This window comes from Psammomys obesus, unplaced genomic scaffold (genome assembly GCF_907164565.1).
Source record: "Psammomys obesus unplaced genomic scaffold, mPsaObe1.curated_primary_1811, whole genome shotgun sequence".
Taxonomy (NCBI): Eukaryota; Metazoa; Chordata; class Mammalia; order Rodentia; family Muridae; genus Psammomys; species Psammomys obesus.
The window spans coordinates 11,718,956-11,736,568 of record NW_026596162.1 but is presented as its reverse complement, the minus strand read 5'-3'; the positions used below and the strand labels follow the sequence as shown (position 1 = coordinate 11,736,568).

The window sequence follows — 17,613 nt, the reverse complement described above, 5'->3', positions numbered from 1 at the left end:
GGTTTCTTCAGCATTTGAGGTTTGGGATCCAGGAAGTTACGTGTTTTGTACTAGTGTGCTCTGAACGGAGCAGCAGCACTTCCGCACATGAACCTTTACAAAAGGAAACTTTATGTTTCCGTGTATATATTTAACTTAGTAAAGTCTGAGCATGAGCCGGCCCTAGTAAGGAAGAGAGAAATGATGAGCATGATTCCTAGAGCAGAGAGGCGCCCAGTGGGATAAGGCTGTGAAGCAGGGAACTTGGTGCCTGGTCCATGATCAACATCCTACACCTTGTTTACAGTTTGAGGGCCTAGGGCCCATCATAGCGGAGAAGGCATAGTGGCGGGAGTGCCAGGCGGCCGGTCACATGTGTCCACAGTCAGGAAGCAGAAAGGAAATGGGGCAGGAATGAGACCTCAAGGCCTGCTCCCGGTGACCCCCACCCACCAGCGAGTCTCTGCCCCCTGAAGCGTCCACAACCTTCTAAAATCGCCATCGGCTGAGGACAAGTGTAGAAATGTGAGCTTATGAGGGACATTCTCATTCGATCCACAGCAGCAAAGTTCGCTCACTCTCAGTTTCCCCTTCTTCTCACCCTGAGCTTCATGCTCTTCAGTACCAGAGACCTTCTGAGTCATTGGTGGAGGCCGCAGAGCAGAGGAGGTGGCCGGTCCTTAGCAGAATATACAGAAGAAAGGACAATTACGCCTTCCGTTTGGGGAAGAAGGGAGAATTTGTACGGCCAAAAGTAACGTCTATGGGGAAATGTGAGTCTTGTGTTTCCTATACTAGAAGTGAAAGGGGGTCTTCCCTGTCTGTGTTGCTGAAGGGTTTGCTCTAGACAATCCGGGGTATTATTTTAAGTGGCCATTGTACATGAAAATACAGGTTCACAATATTGTTCAGTTAAGAGATGATTCACAGTCTTAGGGTTACTGTTTGCTAGGACGATGACTAAAAACAACTTGGGGAGGAAAGGGTTTATTTAGCATATACTTCCATAGCATAATCCATCACTGAAGGAAGACAGGACAGGAACTCAAAACAGAGTAGCAACTTGGAGACAGGAGCTGATGATTTAGCCATGAAGGGATGCTGCCTACTGGCTTGCTCCTCCCGGACTGCTCAGCCTGCTTTCTTACAGAACCCACGACCATCAGCCCAGGGGTGGCACCACCCACAATCAGCTAGGTCCTACCCATCAATCACTAATTAAGAAAATGCCCTACAGGTTTGCCTGCAGCCCGATCTTATGGAGGCGTTTTCTTGAGGTTCCCTCCTCTCTGATGACTGTAGCTTGTGTCAAGGTGACATACAACTAGCCAGCACATTCAACAAGAGGCTGTTACAGACTAAAATGTAAATGTTCAGAGTCTTTCTGTTTGACAAATCATAAAGCGTGAGAGCAAAGTCCCTGACCTCTTAATAACTAATATTATAGCAAAGCAAAGGGAACCATACATGAATGGAGATATTTTCACGACACGGTTAGGACAGGCATGGAGTTCAGAGTCGTAGGAAGTGTCTTAAGCTGCTCAAGGCTCCAGGGGTAAAGCTGCTTGCTGGCAAGCCTGGTGATACGAGTGTGACATCTGGGACCCAGATGAAGGCAGAAGGAAATCGCTGACTCCTGCAATTTGTCCTCCGGCCTCCATATGTGTACTGAATATGGGCCTGCACACACATCTATATACATGTCATCATCATCATAATATATCAAGAACATTTTAAAAGAAGTACCCTCAGTAAAGGTTTCATAAAGGAGTGACATTTAAGATAAAACTGAAAAATTTAAGAAAAATTGAAACATGGTTGCAAAAGTGGATGTTTGTTTTCCAAGTCTTTTCTCCATGTAAAATTAAATTATTGTGTCATAGTAAGCCTTAGATTAATCACTTTCCATATTTCATTTAATATGAAAGGCATATTAAAATTATTTTTAAAACAATACATGCATTTTTTTTAGTAATAATTTTTTTTTGTTTTGTTTTGTCCTTTTTGGGAGTGGGTCGACAGAGTCTCATATCCCAATTACTGATTCTCTTGCCTCAAGCCTACGGTGCTGGGGTTTCAGGAGTGTGCTACTATGCCCAGCTGTTTGGTATTTTTAACTATATGTATGCAACTGCAGGACAGAATATGTAACTGACAGGTATTTGAGACTCAAACCGGAAGTGGCCGGTAGAGGCTTTTTTTGGTTGTTTCCTGAAGTAGATACATTGTGGTTGGAGACTTTAGTGACAGCACAAAACTAGACAGGATCAAAGAAGGCCACAGAAAGATGAGAGAGGGGGCGCAGTGGCTAAAAGCACTTGGTGATTTTGCCGAAGACCCAGGTTCTGAGATCAGTTCCCAGCACCCTGGTTAGGCAGCTCACAGCTGCCTGTAATTCCAGTTCCAGGGCAAATCTGATGTCCTCTTCTGGCCTCTTTGGGTAACGCATGCACATGGTGTAGGCACAGCAGTCATGAACATAAAATAAAAATACAGTTTGTTTGTTTGTTTATATTTTTAAAGAAGGAAATGAAGACAGCCACAGAATCCATACAGCTAAGGTGCCTTCCCATTTGGCCTTTGTTACTTTGTTGAGCTGGGGTCCTGATCTCTCTGTGTAGCCCATGCTGGCCTCACAATTTTGACCCCGCTAGCTACCTTGGCCTTCCAGGTGCTAGAATTATAGGCATGTACCACCACGTGTGGCTCCCATTTTTTTTTTTTTTTTTTTCATGGATTAGAAAAACGGTTGCAGACCTCATTTCTCAGAACCCTGATGCTTTCTGCTCCTCCTTGGGACATTCTTGCTGCTTCTTTCGTTTTGTTTCGTTTTTCAACCACAGTTGAATTTTGCTGAAATGCCATCAGACATCACACACCTCTCAATAGGCAGGGATTTTTTTGTACAGCGTGCTGCTCACAAAGTCTGGGACCTCCTCACTTCAGGGTATCTGCCACTCAGTAAGTTTGTCTTATTGAAAACAGCCTCAGCCGCTTTGCTGTGCTCCTGGGTTCACAGAAATGCAGAGCTAACGTTTTTTTTTAAGGGCCTGATGGAGTTGGAGCAGACGTCCAGCAGGCTGCTGGGAATATGGAGCTGGCAGGAGTCTTACACATGTGGGCCTAGGAGGAAAGAGTGGCATTTTGCTGAAGACAACAAGTTTTGTGAATAACTTGGGAATGTCTGAACGCCTGGCTATTTTTCTAGTCGGAAAGGTGTGAATTCCTGGTGTTAGTTGGCACTGCTGGAATAGACAACTTACGCTCCTCTTCTCCGCCTCCCTCCCCACCCCCGTGAACTTGTTTGTGGTTGAGGATAGAGGATATCACTTGCTATCCCAGGCTGACCCAGAACTTACTGGGTAGCCCAAGCTGACCTCAGACTTGTGGCAATCCTCCTGCCTCAGCCTCCCAAGTGCTGAGATGACAGGTTTGAGCTACCCACTCGGCTCGTATCTTTACATATTTGCTCTGTTGTACATGGCTTTTGGTGTTTTCCCTCCCCCACCCCACCCCCGCTTTGCAGTTATGGGCGATGAGGTGGACATCAGGATACACTTCTCTAGGGTGATGTATGATGTCTTTGAGCTTCAGGGAAATGAATTGGACTTCAGGCTTCTTCCTGATCAGTGTATACTAAAATAAAAGCCTACACTCCATGTTTGGCTTGAGGGAATCTCTATCCTAGAGTGCGTAGGACCAATGATTGTGAAATTCAGGACATCCCACAGCTAAAGGGGAGGTCTGTGCTTGACAAGCAAAGAACCCCTGTGTCTTGTAATGCCTTCAGAGCCCCTTTATCCTTGGTAGCATCTTACTGTTGGTCTAGGTTATAAAGGGGAAGTATGGAAAATTAATTTTGTGGGTTTTTTTTTTTTAATTAGAAAAAATTTCAGATACTTACCTGTTAGAAAGTATTGCAGAACGGGCCGTGAGTGTTGCTGGCAGCTGTACACTCAAGCTTGGACTGGATCTCATTTTATTTCAAGTAGTGGCCCTGTGTGTAGAAACCAGTAGATTGACCACAGTGTGCAAGACAGAAACTGTTAGAAACCAGTCCTCGATGGGTGTGAATGCTCTCTGTAGGAACTAATAAAGAGACTCATTGTGATCCAGACGGCACTAGAAAAGGTATTTAAAAATTGGGAAACAGCCGGTATTGACCATTTACAATAAGGTTGGGGAGCTGACTTAGGTGGAAGGCAAAGATAGAGATCCTGAGGACGAAAGACAAGTTATTACCTGATCTCCTGGCAGGGAGAGGGGAATCACAGAATCTCCATTTCCGGAAATGTTTTAAGACAACACAGATCTCTTGGGAGCAGTGGTGAGGTTCAGTCCTGCCCAGAGGCAGGGAGATTAGCTGGGTTTTGCCTGGGCCATCTTTTTGAGTCATTGAAAGTGCCCTCATGGGCAGTAAACGTTCTTTACTTTGCTGGCTGAACCTATTGTCTGATAGCTGTTCATTAGAAGGTTGTTTTCTGTGAGACATCACTATCAAATTTGAGTCTGGAGTTAACGTTTTAAGTTATGTGTATTGCATATGTTCGAATCTGTGTATCGTGATCAAACTATTGTAGGTGTAAGTCAGCCTTTTGTTTTTGTTTTATTTGTGGCGGGGGCTGGAGAGATGGCTCAGAGGTTAAGAGCACTGGCTGCTCTTCCAAAGGTCCTGGGTTCAATTCCCAGCAACCACATGGTGGCTCACAACCATCTATAGTGAAATCTGGTGCCCTACTGTGGCATGTAGGCACATATGTAGACAAAGTACTGTATAAATAATAAATAAATCATTAAAAAAAAAGAAAAGAAAAGAAGGCGGGAAGGAGAGAGAACGAGGAAAAGATGGATAGTGGTATGTGAGTTGGGGAATGTCACTCTGTTATTCCTTGAGACAAGGCCTTTCTCTGAACCTAGAGCTAGGCTGGCAGCTCCAGAAATCCCCGACTCTGTACCCCTCCTTCATTGCTGGGGTCACAGGGACATGTGACCACATCCAGCTTTTTACAGAGGTGCTGGAATTTGAACCCGGGTGCTCACGATTGTGCAACAGGCACCCTTTACCTATTGAGCCATCTCCCCAGCACACCTAAGACTTTTATTATATAAAAAGTGCTTGCTTCCTTACAAAGTTTCAGTGCAACTAATCACTCCATAAATAATTCCAAAGCGATGAAGGTAAATATCGCAGGCCTCAAAGATGAATTAGATCTGGTTCCTGCCTTCAGGGAATGTAGGATCCAAGGGAGATAAAACATTCACAGACCATCCAGCTATGTCCAGTCTGCAGCCCTCAGGCTTATGCCTGCCAGGGTTGCTATGAATTTGACCGAACACATTTGTCGCTAACAATATCAAAGGGCTGAGCATACTCATGTCATGATTAGTAAAGAATAGAAGAAAAGAATGGGATAGAAGCAAAGAAAAGGGTGAAGCACTGTTGTGAGATTTCAGAAAATAAAAAAGTTTTTTAAAAAACCCTTTGGTTGTAATCAAACAATATTTTCTGGAAGAAAATGCATTGACCTGGGCCTTCAGTATGAAGCATTTTGAAGGGTGGAAGTGAAGAAGAAAATGAAAACAGGGTGGGTGTGTGACTCTTTCCAAAAGGACACGCTTCACTGGGGCCAGAGGGAGCAGGGGAAGTAGTGGGCAAGCAGCTGGCAGTGTCCAGTCTGGACTGCCAGACCGTGTTTGCTCAGTGCTTGTGCCTTCAGGAGTTGAAGAGATGGAGGATCCCTGCACAGGTGGAAAAATAAAACAGCCACAGTGTGCAGCTGCAGAAAGAGGCTGCAGAGTCAGCGGGGCTGCCCTGAGAGGTTTGAGTTGGAAGGGTAGAGTTATTTGTTAGCAAGGGCCCTCCAGAAATGAGTTACAAGAATTGAGAAGGTCAGGCATTTCCATGCTTGTTTAAAGGAGCAATTTCGAAAGTTTTTCACCCTGGGAGTCTGAAACGGGGCAGTTAGTGTGTGCAGTTCCAGTGTGCTTTCCTCTTCTTCTCTGGGCCATCCCTTGGCACACACCCTGGCCAGCATTTTTTTCTGTTCATTTGACAGTGGTGGCTAGAGCACGGGTATAGTGTTTGCGGGAAAAGACAGCGGGTAGGCGGGAGCCCTTGTCTGGTCGGCGTTCTGAGGCTGTGTGGAGGGTTAGTGCCTGCTAAGCAGATGGTTGAGTCATCAGCAGTACTCAGCCAGGGGTTGCGTGTTGAAGTAGTGAGGAGAAGGGAATCCCAGAGAGTGGAAGGGGGGAGTGCTGACCTTTGCAGCACCACAGATGGTAGCATGGTAGATGGCTAGAAGCAGGGACTGGTGCAAGTAGACACCTGCCCATATTACATCACCTGAGAAGGTGTAGGCGAGCAAGCCTAGAGGTTTCAGTGTACATTACTAGACTTTGTGTGTGTGTGTCTGTGTGTGTGTGCATATGTGCACAAACAGGTTCTTATTAAGTGTATTTTTTAATCTAACACCTGGTTGCTATGTCTACTTGCTAGAATTCTGGAAAAATAGTGGTTTTCATATGAGTTCATTACTGAGGGAAAATTACACCCAAACCACTGCAGCTTTCTTCATCGGACCACGGTGACCTGCCCAGCAGTGGTGACACAAACCTTGGGAGGCAGAGGCAGGTGGGTCTCTGAGTTCGAGGTCAGCCTGGTCTACAAAGTTAATGCAGGACAGCCAGGGTCCTGTTACACAGAAAAACCCCGTCTCAAAAAACAAACTAAAACAACAAAACAAACAAATAAATAAAACACGATAGTGAGCCTCTTCTCATCTTGGATATTTCCCCAGACTGATTTATGTCTCTGGAGCTAATTCTTCAGCTTAACGTTTTGTTCTTTCATTCAGGTGTTTGCCTTTGATTATTGCTTTTGGTCCATGGATGAATCAAACACAACAAAATATGCTGGTAAGTTGGCTGTTTCATTTGGGCTTCCAGCCTCTTGCTTTATGTCTGTTTTCTCTAGTTATGCTGGAGTTTCCTTTTCCCACTATCTCACACCCATGGGCAGGTTTGGAAAGACAGTGACCCGGTTCTGCCATTTTCTTGCTAAGCAGCCTTAGCCCAGGTTTGAAAACCTCAATAGAAGGAAGCACGCAGTGGTGCGCGCTCGTGGTTCCAGCACTGAGGAGGCGGAGGCAAGAGAAGCCATTCAAGGCTGAGTTACACAGATAGCCAGCCAGAGGCCAGGCGGTGTTAGGTAGGAAGACTCTGCCCCCCCCCATACCACCACAAATTCAAACCCCCATTACGTCTGTAGTTGTTCACCTCTTAAGAATGTAATTCTCCTCAGGGGTACACCCAGATCAAGACTAAACTTCTCAAGCCCTAAGTGCTGTGGAAACTCTGAGTCAAGACAGCATGGACTGGCTACAGTGGCTAAGGGAGATACCATAGAGATGGCACATAAGTTAAGCCTACAAGAGAAAAGTGTTAAGTATTGAGGTTAAGTCACCGAATGTAGCCATTCCAAAATATATACATATATAACACATATACGTATTAAAACACATTTTACTTGTTAGCTTAAAATAATTAAGTAATGCATATGGTTTAAAGAGCTACGTAGGAGTTATGTAGACAAGTGTCATGGCACCAAGGGAAGGAAGTCTTTGGATCTTGACATCAGGTCTGGGTTAAAGTTGTAGGACCCTGCTTTGGCCCTTTGGGATAAGTGCTTAATTTCTCTGTGTTTTATCACACCGTCTATAAAATGGAAATGGCAGCTCCTGTATGCCTAGGCCATGTGGGAGTCGTATGGGTTAGCTAGGGACCATAAATGCTGAGTGATGGGAGGTATCAGTAAGCGATGCTCTGTCTGAGTTTCTTGTAGGGCAGGGGGTGGGCATGGTGCTAGCAGGGGCCTGAGCAGAGATCACGGTGGGGCTGGGGACAGGAACTTCGCAAAGCCAAGCTAAGAAGTAGAGAGCAGGGGGGTGAAAAATTGAAGCTGTTGGCCTGGGCTGCTTGAGACATGTGGGAGAGACCGTTTTCCTCCCTCCCCTCTTCCCTCCCTCAGCACATGTCTCCCATTACTGCCTACAGGCACCACTGTGGCCTCATGCACTGTAGCACTCAGGGCCCACAAACCTTCTCTTCAGCCAAGTATGACTTCATTGGATCCAGATGATAAGATATCTGTGGAATTTAGGGTCTGAGAAACACTATGATCAGAATTATAAATAGATAAAAATGATTTTTAATGTACGGAGAGCCTAACATTGACACAACTTTGGGTTGCATGATCAATTCAAGTTCTGTGTTTCAGCTAACCTTGAAATAAGGTCTCTTGAATCATAGAACAATGCGTCTTTACAACGCTGAGCGGAGGGGAAGAAGTTTTCTTATTCTGTAGATACCTTCATTATTAGACAAATACTATAACACTCTTAGCGAAGGGTAAATTCGTGGTTGCTGTCCTATAGAATCTGTCTTAAAAACCGCATTGCTTGTAGATGAGATTTTTGGTTTCTGTAACAATTTGATTTCTGTCTCCTTCGCTTAAAAGAAGCAGCAGTTCTTAACTGTGAATAGAAACATTAAGATGGGAACACTCATTCCTCTGGTGAGAAATGAGGGAGACGGGGAGAGGGAAGCACAGATTTCCTGAAACCAACCTATTTGTCAGGCTTCATAAATAATGGCCTCATTGAGACTGAGTCCAGACTCTCAAAGCAGCTCTCAAAACTGGGGTCTGGCAGGCCGAGTGGGGGTTGGTAAGTGCATGGGCTGAGCAAGCCAAGGACGCCAGGGCCTTCAAATGTCACGTGCTGTGTCAGAATGTTAGTTAAATCGTCTATGAAGTCTTGCTATTTCTTCAAAGCTATTCCAAGGTGCTCTGCCCTCTGTCTCTTCAATTCGAAATTCTTTAAGTTGTCTGGAATTGATAATGGCACCTCAGGGCTTGGGTGGGACACTTAAAGAATGTGAGCGCTTCCGCTCTGGGGTTCTAAGTCCTAGCTAGTCCCCATCTTTGTGCTGTGTGTGTTACTGGAGCTCGTCCCGTGACATGTACCTTCCTACGTCTCGTTGCCTCACTGTGTGGCTAGCACCAGAACTCTGGCAAGAAAATGCACCGGGCCAGGCTTGATGGCACCTGGTTTTGCTGCAAGCTGCTAGCTAGGCGTGGGTGAGATAAAGAGAACCTTTTTCCTCGTCTGTGGACCGGATGAGGTAAAGGAGGAACCTCGGCCCTGTCTCCCATGAAGCTGAATCGTCCATTTTGTGGTGAGCAGTGCAGCTGTGGTGACTTCTGTGACAATTCAAAGGCCGGTTTGTTCAGCCATTTGCATTGCGTGGAAGCGAAGCGTGCTTTGGGGCATTGTACACTTGAAGTATCTCTTCCTCCTTTTACCCTCCTGATAGGTCGGTGTAATAATGTTTGGAAAGTATTTTTGAGTCAGAAGCAAGCGTCTTTGTGGTAGGATTAAGTGGGAAAAGGAGGCAGACAAGTATATAGACTGCAGAGCTAGACGCCTCAAACATGACCTCTCTTCATTAACCCAGCGCTTTCCCTGACCTCAGCGTGCAGCTACGCACAGTTCTCATTGAAGGATTAGACAGTGACTGTATTACAGTCAGTGGTGATAAACTTGAGCCGTCTTAGTAAATGACTGCCGACGCTAATGGTCATTAAGCCCTCCCTGATGAGGAATCAGTACGTTATAAATCTCAGTTCCTAAAATGAGCCCTGTCAGTAGATAAGTGATTTCCAGCAGCTTTGTTATTTGTGCCCTGCCTGCTTATCTTTACATCTTACTGCAGATATAAAAAGCAGTCTGTCCAGCCAAGGACCATTCACGGAGATAACCTAGAACCCCTGCACAGATGGAGCCCATGGCGTTTCAGTGTCCAAGTGGGTTCCATAGTAAGGGGAACAGGGACTGTCTCTGACATGAACTGATAGGCCTGCTCTTTGATAACCTCCCCCTGATGGGGGAGCAGCCTTACCAGGCCACAGAGGAAAACAATGCAGCCACTCCTGATGAAACCTGATAGACTAGGATCAGAAGGAAGGGAAGGAGGACCTCCCCTATCAGTGGACTTGGGGAGGGGCATGTGTGGAGAAAGGGGAGGGAGGGATTGAGAGACTTGAAGGAAGGGAGCTATGGGGGGGGAGAATACAAAGTGAATAAAATGTAAATAATAATAATAATAATAAAGCAGTCTGGGGGCTGGAGAGATGACTCAGTGGTTCAGAACACTTGCTGCTTTTCCAGAGGACGCAAGTTTGGTTCCCAAGCACCCACATGGGCGGCTCACAGTCTCCTGTGCCTCCACCTCCTAGGGATCCGGTTTCCTCTTCTGGCCTCTTCAGGCACCAGCACACACGGGGCACATGCAAACAGGTAATACATAAACAAAAATAAGGACAAAATATTTTTTTAAAGGAAAGAAAGAGTAGCAGTCTGGTATGTGGGGGTGGAATCCGTGTGAATAACTAACACTCATTAGCCTGGAAGATTCTGAACAGTGGCCTAAAAATTATGTAATCTCTCTTGCCATATGGTGTGTTGCTCAGATTTGCTGAAGCCATGTGTTCTTGGGCATTTGTTGATACCTACAACCTGGAAGAAAAGTTGCACTGCTGACTCCTGCTCTTCTCACGTTGTTCATGCTGTGTGCGGACAGACAAGGGCTGCGTTGCAGGCCGAATGGCTGTGCCTGATTCCGTTCCCATCACGTGGGCTTTAGCACCCAGAGGTTGAAATTATTACTTTCACATTGCTTAAGGGAAACAAGAATAGTCGGCTGGGCCTGTTCGCATCCAAAATTAACATTCTAAAATATACTGGTTGCCAAATTAGAACCGAATCGTAAGCAGAATAGCACACCATGAATTTGTTTTAACTTATTTAGGTCTAAGTATTTGAGTGTTGAAGTGTCCTAGTAACTACTGGAAGGAGGCTCAGGCTCTCGGAGTCAGGTTCCTTGGACACGAATGGTGGAGACTCAGCAAAGTCCATACATCCACGATGTGGCTGATAGTTACTAGCTGTTATGTGAAGCTGTGAAAGTTCTTCATGTGGGCACGAGAGGCACTAATGTTGGCCGTTTCAACATTATTGAAGCAGACGTGTATTATCCATGATGCCTTCTGCTCCGAAAGCCGCTAACCAAATGAAAAACTTGAGTGCGAACTCTTTCCAGGTTTCATATTTTTTTCTTTACAATATTTTATAAATTGTCTCCTGCACATGACTATTCTCTTAGTGACTCATCTTTATCAAGTTGTTCCTGAGCATTCTAAGTTTCCTTAAAATCAGCAATTCTTTTTAATTTTTCAATACATTTGTAATTGGGAGAGAGTATGTGTTTATGTGTGTGTGTGAGAGAGAATATGTGTGAGAGAGAGAAGGAGGGAGAGAGTGTGTGTGTATATGTGTATGAGAAAAAGAGAGAAAAGGAGGGAGTGTGTATATGTGTGTGTGAGAGAGAGAATGTGTGTATGAGGAGAGAGAGAGAGAAAGAGAGAGGAGGAAGACAGGGAGAGATAGAATATAGCTCAGAGGACAGATTGCTGGAGTCAGGCCTCTCCTTCCACATGGGACTTAGGTGAGCCTTGGCAGCAAGTACCTTTATCTGCTGAGCCAGCTCAATGGCCCAGAAACTCTCTTTTGCATAATCACAAAGACATCCAACTGACCTAAGCTGACTTGGAAGCCAATACAGCTGACCCTTTATAAAACACACTTCAATTGGTAGAGGCTGGGGTAGGGGGCGAGGATCCGGCTTGCAGTGGGCCTGTCTCGATTCAGGCAATTAATGTTTGTGAATCCCAAGAACTGGACATGTACAGTTCAACTCAGGAAAATTTAGTTAGTAAAGATGCCCAAACTATAAACCAGCAAGCTAATCTTATGACCTTTTAAAAGGTACATATGTATCTCTGTATACAGCATATATTTATTATACATGTGTCTTTTTTGTTTTTTTACCTCTAGTGTCTACCCCACCCCCAGGTCCCTTTTTAATTTTGGGACAGGGTCTCCTGCATTCCAGGCTGATTTCAAACTTGCTGTGTTTGACACTGAGGATGACCTTGAACTCCTGAATCATCTTGCTTCCATCTCCCACACACCGCCATGACAGACAGGTTTCGCCTGTCCCGGAGCCGGGACCCAGGGCTTCGTGCACACGCTGTACTGACCGAGCTGCAGCCCTGCCTTCAGATGTCCTTTTTCAATCCTGTCCCACCCTGCATCTTTCATGCTTTTCTTTTTCTGATCACACTTACTCCTTCGAGTATTTGCTGGCACCCAGAAACACTGTTTGTCTTAGTTGTATTTGGGGCAGATAACAGTGACCGTGATTAAAAAAAAAAAAAAAAAAGCACAGTCTGTATGCTGTGTCCCAGCATGGGGCTAAGCCTTTATGTGTGGGAGAAATAGTGTGGATCAGAACAGGGCAGCCAGATTGCCTCCACTGAGATTCAGGAAGGTCCGACCAGCTTTTAAAGGCGAAAGCAGTGACCAGTGAAGATTGAGTTTAAAAAAAAAAAAAAAAAGTGATGCCTGCTAGTCATATGGATTCCACTCCTGTCCTGACACTTCTCATCTCCCTCAGCCCAAGCTCATGTGCTCGGGTGAGCTTTGCTTAAACATTCCCCCCAAGAGCTGTGACCACCATAGCCATGAGTTCTAGAAATGACAGTAGGCTTGAGTCTGCTACCTTAGTAGAGAGAGTCATTGTAACGCGCTGCCAGAGCTGAGGGACGCTTCTTTGTCAGCAGCTGTTCGTGTGGAGACAGGCTTTCCAGTCGAGCTTGCTTTGTTTTCTTCTTTTTATCCTTGGCACTGGTGCCCGGGTAGCAGTTTTCTTGCCCTCCTCCCCTGTGAGTCAGCCACATTATCCAGCAACAACAAGGAGAAAAAAAAAAAAAAAAAAAAAAAAGAGCCAGTTCATGCCCAGCCCTAGCAGCTTCCCCGGGTTGGAAACATTGTCTGGGTAAGACACTCCCTACTATGGTACAAGTGACACTTCGAGGGACTGCAATTCTGATAGCACTTGGATGCCACAGTGGAAAATGGCCTGTGGTTTACTTTCACTTAGTGGCCCCGTTTCTCAAGCTCCCTTTGCCAGGTCCCCTCATGGTAAACTTCTGAAGTTGATTGAGAATTAAATTTTGCACCTCCAGATCAAGCCTTAAAGTCTTTGTTTCTTTATCTGAACTGTAGTTTGGGTTCATTTAACTCAAACATGGCCTGAAGGCTCTGAATGTGAGAAATTTTGTTAGCTGCACTCCACACACCGAAAGGCCTCTGAGGGAGGAATTTGCTTAAACCTCGTCCAAATAAGGCCTTCTTCTCCCCTTGCGGTATGCCCAGCAGACCTGTCTGTCCTCGCACAATCCAGGTGCTCTGGGCTGGAGCTGGGCCCCTGCCAAGTCCAGACTCATCAGAATTACTGTGGCTGCCAGCTCTGCGTGGAGAGAAAAACACCTTCACAGAGAACCAGGCCTAGGAACTGATAGCTCACAAGCACACAGCCCAGTTCACCCCACTCCAGCTCGGAAGAGAAAAGAGACGGAGAGAAGGAAGGGATGGAGATGGAGAGATCAGGTGGATCTTGGGTTGTGTTTGTATTGGCTAGCATCTGCAGCTGCGGGGAACCTGAGGGGAACCTGAGGACACGCAATGACTGGGCTGTGAGGTGAAATAAAACCTCTAACCTCAAGGCTAACAAGTAGAGAGTGAGAAACAGGGGTTCCAGATCCTCTTCAAGCACCCCTCAATAATCTAAGGATACCCCCACTTAGGTTCCCACCTCCTAAAGATCCTACTTCCTCCCACTAGCACTACCCTGGACAGCAGTCTTTAACTAGTGAGCCTTTGGGGACACTGAAGACGTAAGCTATAGTGTTGTCCCAATCTTATACTATACCCCTGTGTAGAAGAATATGCTGTTTGTGTGAGTCTAGACTGCTGCACCCTGCTTGGCAATTTTATTGACTATGTCGTTGTGCGTGCACCTGCTTTTTAAAGTGTGGATTATAAACCATGTGGGGCTTACCTTCTGTTTTCATTCCCCCACTTCCTAAGCCTCAGCTCATCATGTGTTATCCTGTGCCTGTTGAGCAGGCAGATGTTGGGCACAGGACTAATATGGTGGTCTTTTTCCTTCATTCTCAGTTGTCTCCTTTGTTGCTTTGCTATCAGAACCCTGCTATGCAAAGACCGTTGCCTAGGACCCTTGCATGGTGACTGGGAGGTCATTCCTGCTGTTCCCAGGGCATCAGGTGATGCCCACATATGGAAACCCACCGGTAAAATCTGTACCATAGGTGACTCAGTGCTGGGTGACTCAGACTGTTCGAAGAAATCCCACACAGGAGCTCCTGTTACGGCTCTGACATCGTTGCAGGTCTCGCTGGGCATGCCCGTGTTTTATAACTCGTCCACATGGTCATAGGAGGTCCGATTATAGCCCAGGAGGGAAATTGGCATCGTGGCCATGCTCATTTAACAGTGAGGTCAGACAAGGCATGCCCTGTGGACTCACCACAACAGGCGTGTGAAGCTGACGTCTCCAGAGACACCTCCCTGACACTGGTTCTGTTAAGAGCCACAGGCCTCTTGGGTTTGACGGTGTTTTGGCTTTGCTCTGTTAGTCTGGGGTGGGAGCAAATACCCATGGATCCTCCTGTTTCCCACAGGACTTCTGATCTTCCCTGTAGGCTTCCCCCTACACAAACAGTACTCCCTTCTGCTTGAGTGTAAACTGTAAACTGTAATTGGGAAACATTCAGGGTGGGGATATCACATCTTTTATGAGATCTGCCCAGGCAGTGTTTGAATTCCCTGGTTCCCACCATGCAGCATAAACAGATCCTTATTTTTATTTTTTTTTTTTTAATGAGCCAAGGTTCAAAAGGCAGTGGGTAAGTCATTTTTATCCTGTGCTGAGAAAGATTGTTAGGTTTTAAAAAAAAGAAAAAAGCATATGGAAGTGAACAAAACAAAATGTTTTTTAAAAAGTTAAAAAGCCTCGCAGCTGGAGATGTAGCTCAGTAGTGTTCCGCTGACTTAGCATGTGCCAGACCCCTGCATCCATTCCCCATTGCTGCAGAGGGAGAAGAAAGGCCTTCATTGGTCTGGCTCGGCCATGGGTCTCTGTGTGGGTCTTTGGGATGTCCAGCGGTCGAAGGCAGAGTGGCGAGGAGCCATCCTGTGCTGCCTGCAGAGTCTGCTGTTGACGAGGATGGGAGCTGCCTCACGGATACACCGTGCACTTTGAAGGTTTGGCTAACAGTTTGGATCTTGGCCACTTTCACAGCTGTGCTTCCTGTAATAGTGGTTCCCTGAAGGTTACCGAACAAAAGAATTGGTTGAGCATAACTGCAGCCCAGGGCTCATGTGTTGCTACAGCCTCCGGGTGGAAAAATAATGAGAAGTCCATAGAATATGTCCAGTTCACCATTTCACTGCTGCTGTTCATTATACTCTGTCCCCTCCGCCCCTCAGCCTTCTACTAATGTTATAAAAAAATGGGAACTAGTTTGCTCATACTGGATCGTGTGCCTTAGCATGCTTGGACCTGAATTATGTTCTGTTTTCTTCTTGTCATCCCTAGGTACATACGTGTGAGTGTTCTCTCTCTCTCTTAAATGTGAGAAACTCTCCCCCTTACATTTATCAGTGGTACTTCACCAGGAGACGCAAAGAAAGCTAGAAAAAAAAAAATGGCAATAGATGATTCCTCTCTAAGGACCGCTGACTTTTTTCTATTCTCTCGCCCTTGAAACTAGGAAGCCCCAAAGAACTCTTGCCACAATGGAAGAAACAGTGATTAGCCGGTGACTTCTTTCTTTGCACCAAATGAATGACAAGGCAGTGCTCATTGCAGACACTGACTAAAATAGCTCCCAGACTTTGCGCTGGCTAGGCGCTGCAGCTCGTGCCTCTGTAACCATCCCGACAGTGGTTTGCCACTGCAGACATCAGGGCTTCCCAAGGCCAGTCAGCTGCTGAAAGGCAGCACTCATGACCAAAAGAAAATGTGAGCGAACGCCTGTATGACCTGGGTGTGGAAACTGTGAGCAAAAGCTGTAAAGGAAAGAGAAGGATTTGGGTATTACAGATTTAGTTTTTTAGGGCTGGATGGTGGTGGCTCACGCATCGGGCAGATCTCTGAGTTCAAGGCCAGCCTGGTCTACAAAGTGAGTTCTAGGACAGCCAGGGCTACACATAGAAGCCCAGTCTTGGGGGGAAAAAGGTTTTATTTTTATTACATAGTTGTACGTGTGTGTACTTGGAAGTCGGTGGACAGCCTTTCGGAGTCAGTTCGTGCCTTACACCATGTGGGTCCAAGTCAGGTCGTCAGGAGGTGAGATGCTCCATTATCTGCTATTGTCAAGGTCTTTTGCTGCAGCCAACTACAGCCCCTTTTTAATATTTGAATGTGAAATATCAAAACTGTTTCATGACAGAGTGGGGAAAGGTGTTTGCGACATGTATGATAGAGCAACAGTTGATGTCTTTAACATGCAGTTAGGAAAGAAGCTCGGGAGATAGCAACTGGCTTATAAAGCAACGTGGGACTCAGAGTCCATTTACTGAACATTAAAAGCAAGTGAGCAGACTGAAAGGAAAATTGACGGCACAGGGCTTTCTCTGCTCTTGATGTAGTCAGAGCAAAGAAGAGCGGTGGACAGCAGTAGTGGGGTGTCAGAGAGAGGGCCTCAGAGGTGGCAGCAGTTTGGTTTGGGGAATCTCTACAAAGTCAGTCAGTAGGGCAGTGCAGGGAGCTAAAGGTGTCAGGATAAAGCTTCAGGGAAATGGAAATGTGTGTGGTGGGAACTGACTGCATCAGTTGTCCTTGAAATGGATAGCTGAGTGTTCACTTAGGGGCCAGAGAGAGGGCTCAGTGGGTAAGGGCGCTTGCTGCCGAGCCTGGCAGGCTTGATTCTGATCACCAGTCCTGAATGGTAGAGGGAGAGGGCTGACTCCTGACAGTTATCCTCTGACCTCCCTACACACACACACGCACACACACACACACACACACACAGATGGACGCACACAATTGTTGAAAACATATTAAATAAAACTTCAAAGAAATTCATGTCATGTGGATGAGGCAGATATTCATTATTTTTGTCTAATGAAGAATAAGTTTCCTTTGGGATATGAAGTAGTAATAAAATGTATTCCTAGGAACCTAGCTGTAAATTGGTAAAAACACGTAAACCTCACAGGACTGGAGAGATGGCTCAGTGGTTAAGAGCACTGGTTGCTCTTCCAGAGGTCCTGAGTTCAATTCCCAACACCCACATGGCGGCTCATATAAACTTCACGGTAGTTCTTTCTGTTTTATTCTTGAGTTGTATCTTAGCATAGATATTTAAGGATAGAAAGGAAGAAAAACATGTCTTTCCAGAAACACACTAAAACTAACATGCTTTATATACATATATGTACATACATACATACATACATACATACATACATACATACATACATATATTTCATTGGTTTTTAAATGTTTCACATTTCTCAATAATGAAATAAAACTTTATTAAATATGACAAACCACAGGGCTGATGGAATGTCTCAGCAGGTAAAGGTGATTGCAGCCACGCCTGATGACCCAAGCTCAGTTCCTGAACTCACATAACAGGAAGGGGAA

General features: G+C 45.7%; 1 protein-coding gene across 2 annotated transcripts in view; it reads left to right on the top strand.

Annotated features, from left to right (window-relative positions):
- Window positions 1-17,613, top strand: part of Kif13a (kinesin family member 13A) — a 168,647-nt gene that overhangs the window by 69,043 nt on the left and 81,991 nt on the right. For both annotated transcript variants that reach the window (XM_055595083.1, XM_055595082.1), the window contains exon 4: window positions 6,834-6,894. In XM_055595083.1, coding sequence (XP_055451058.1) covers window positions 6,834-6,894 — 61 coding nt within the window. The remainder of the gene's footprint in view (window positions 1-6,833; window positions 6,895-17,613) is intronic.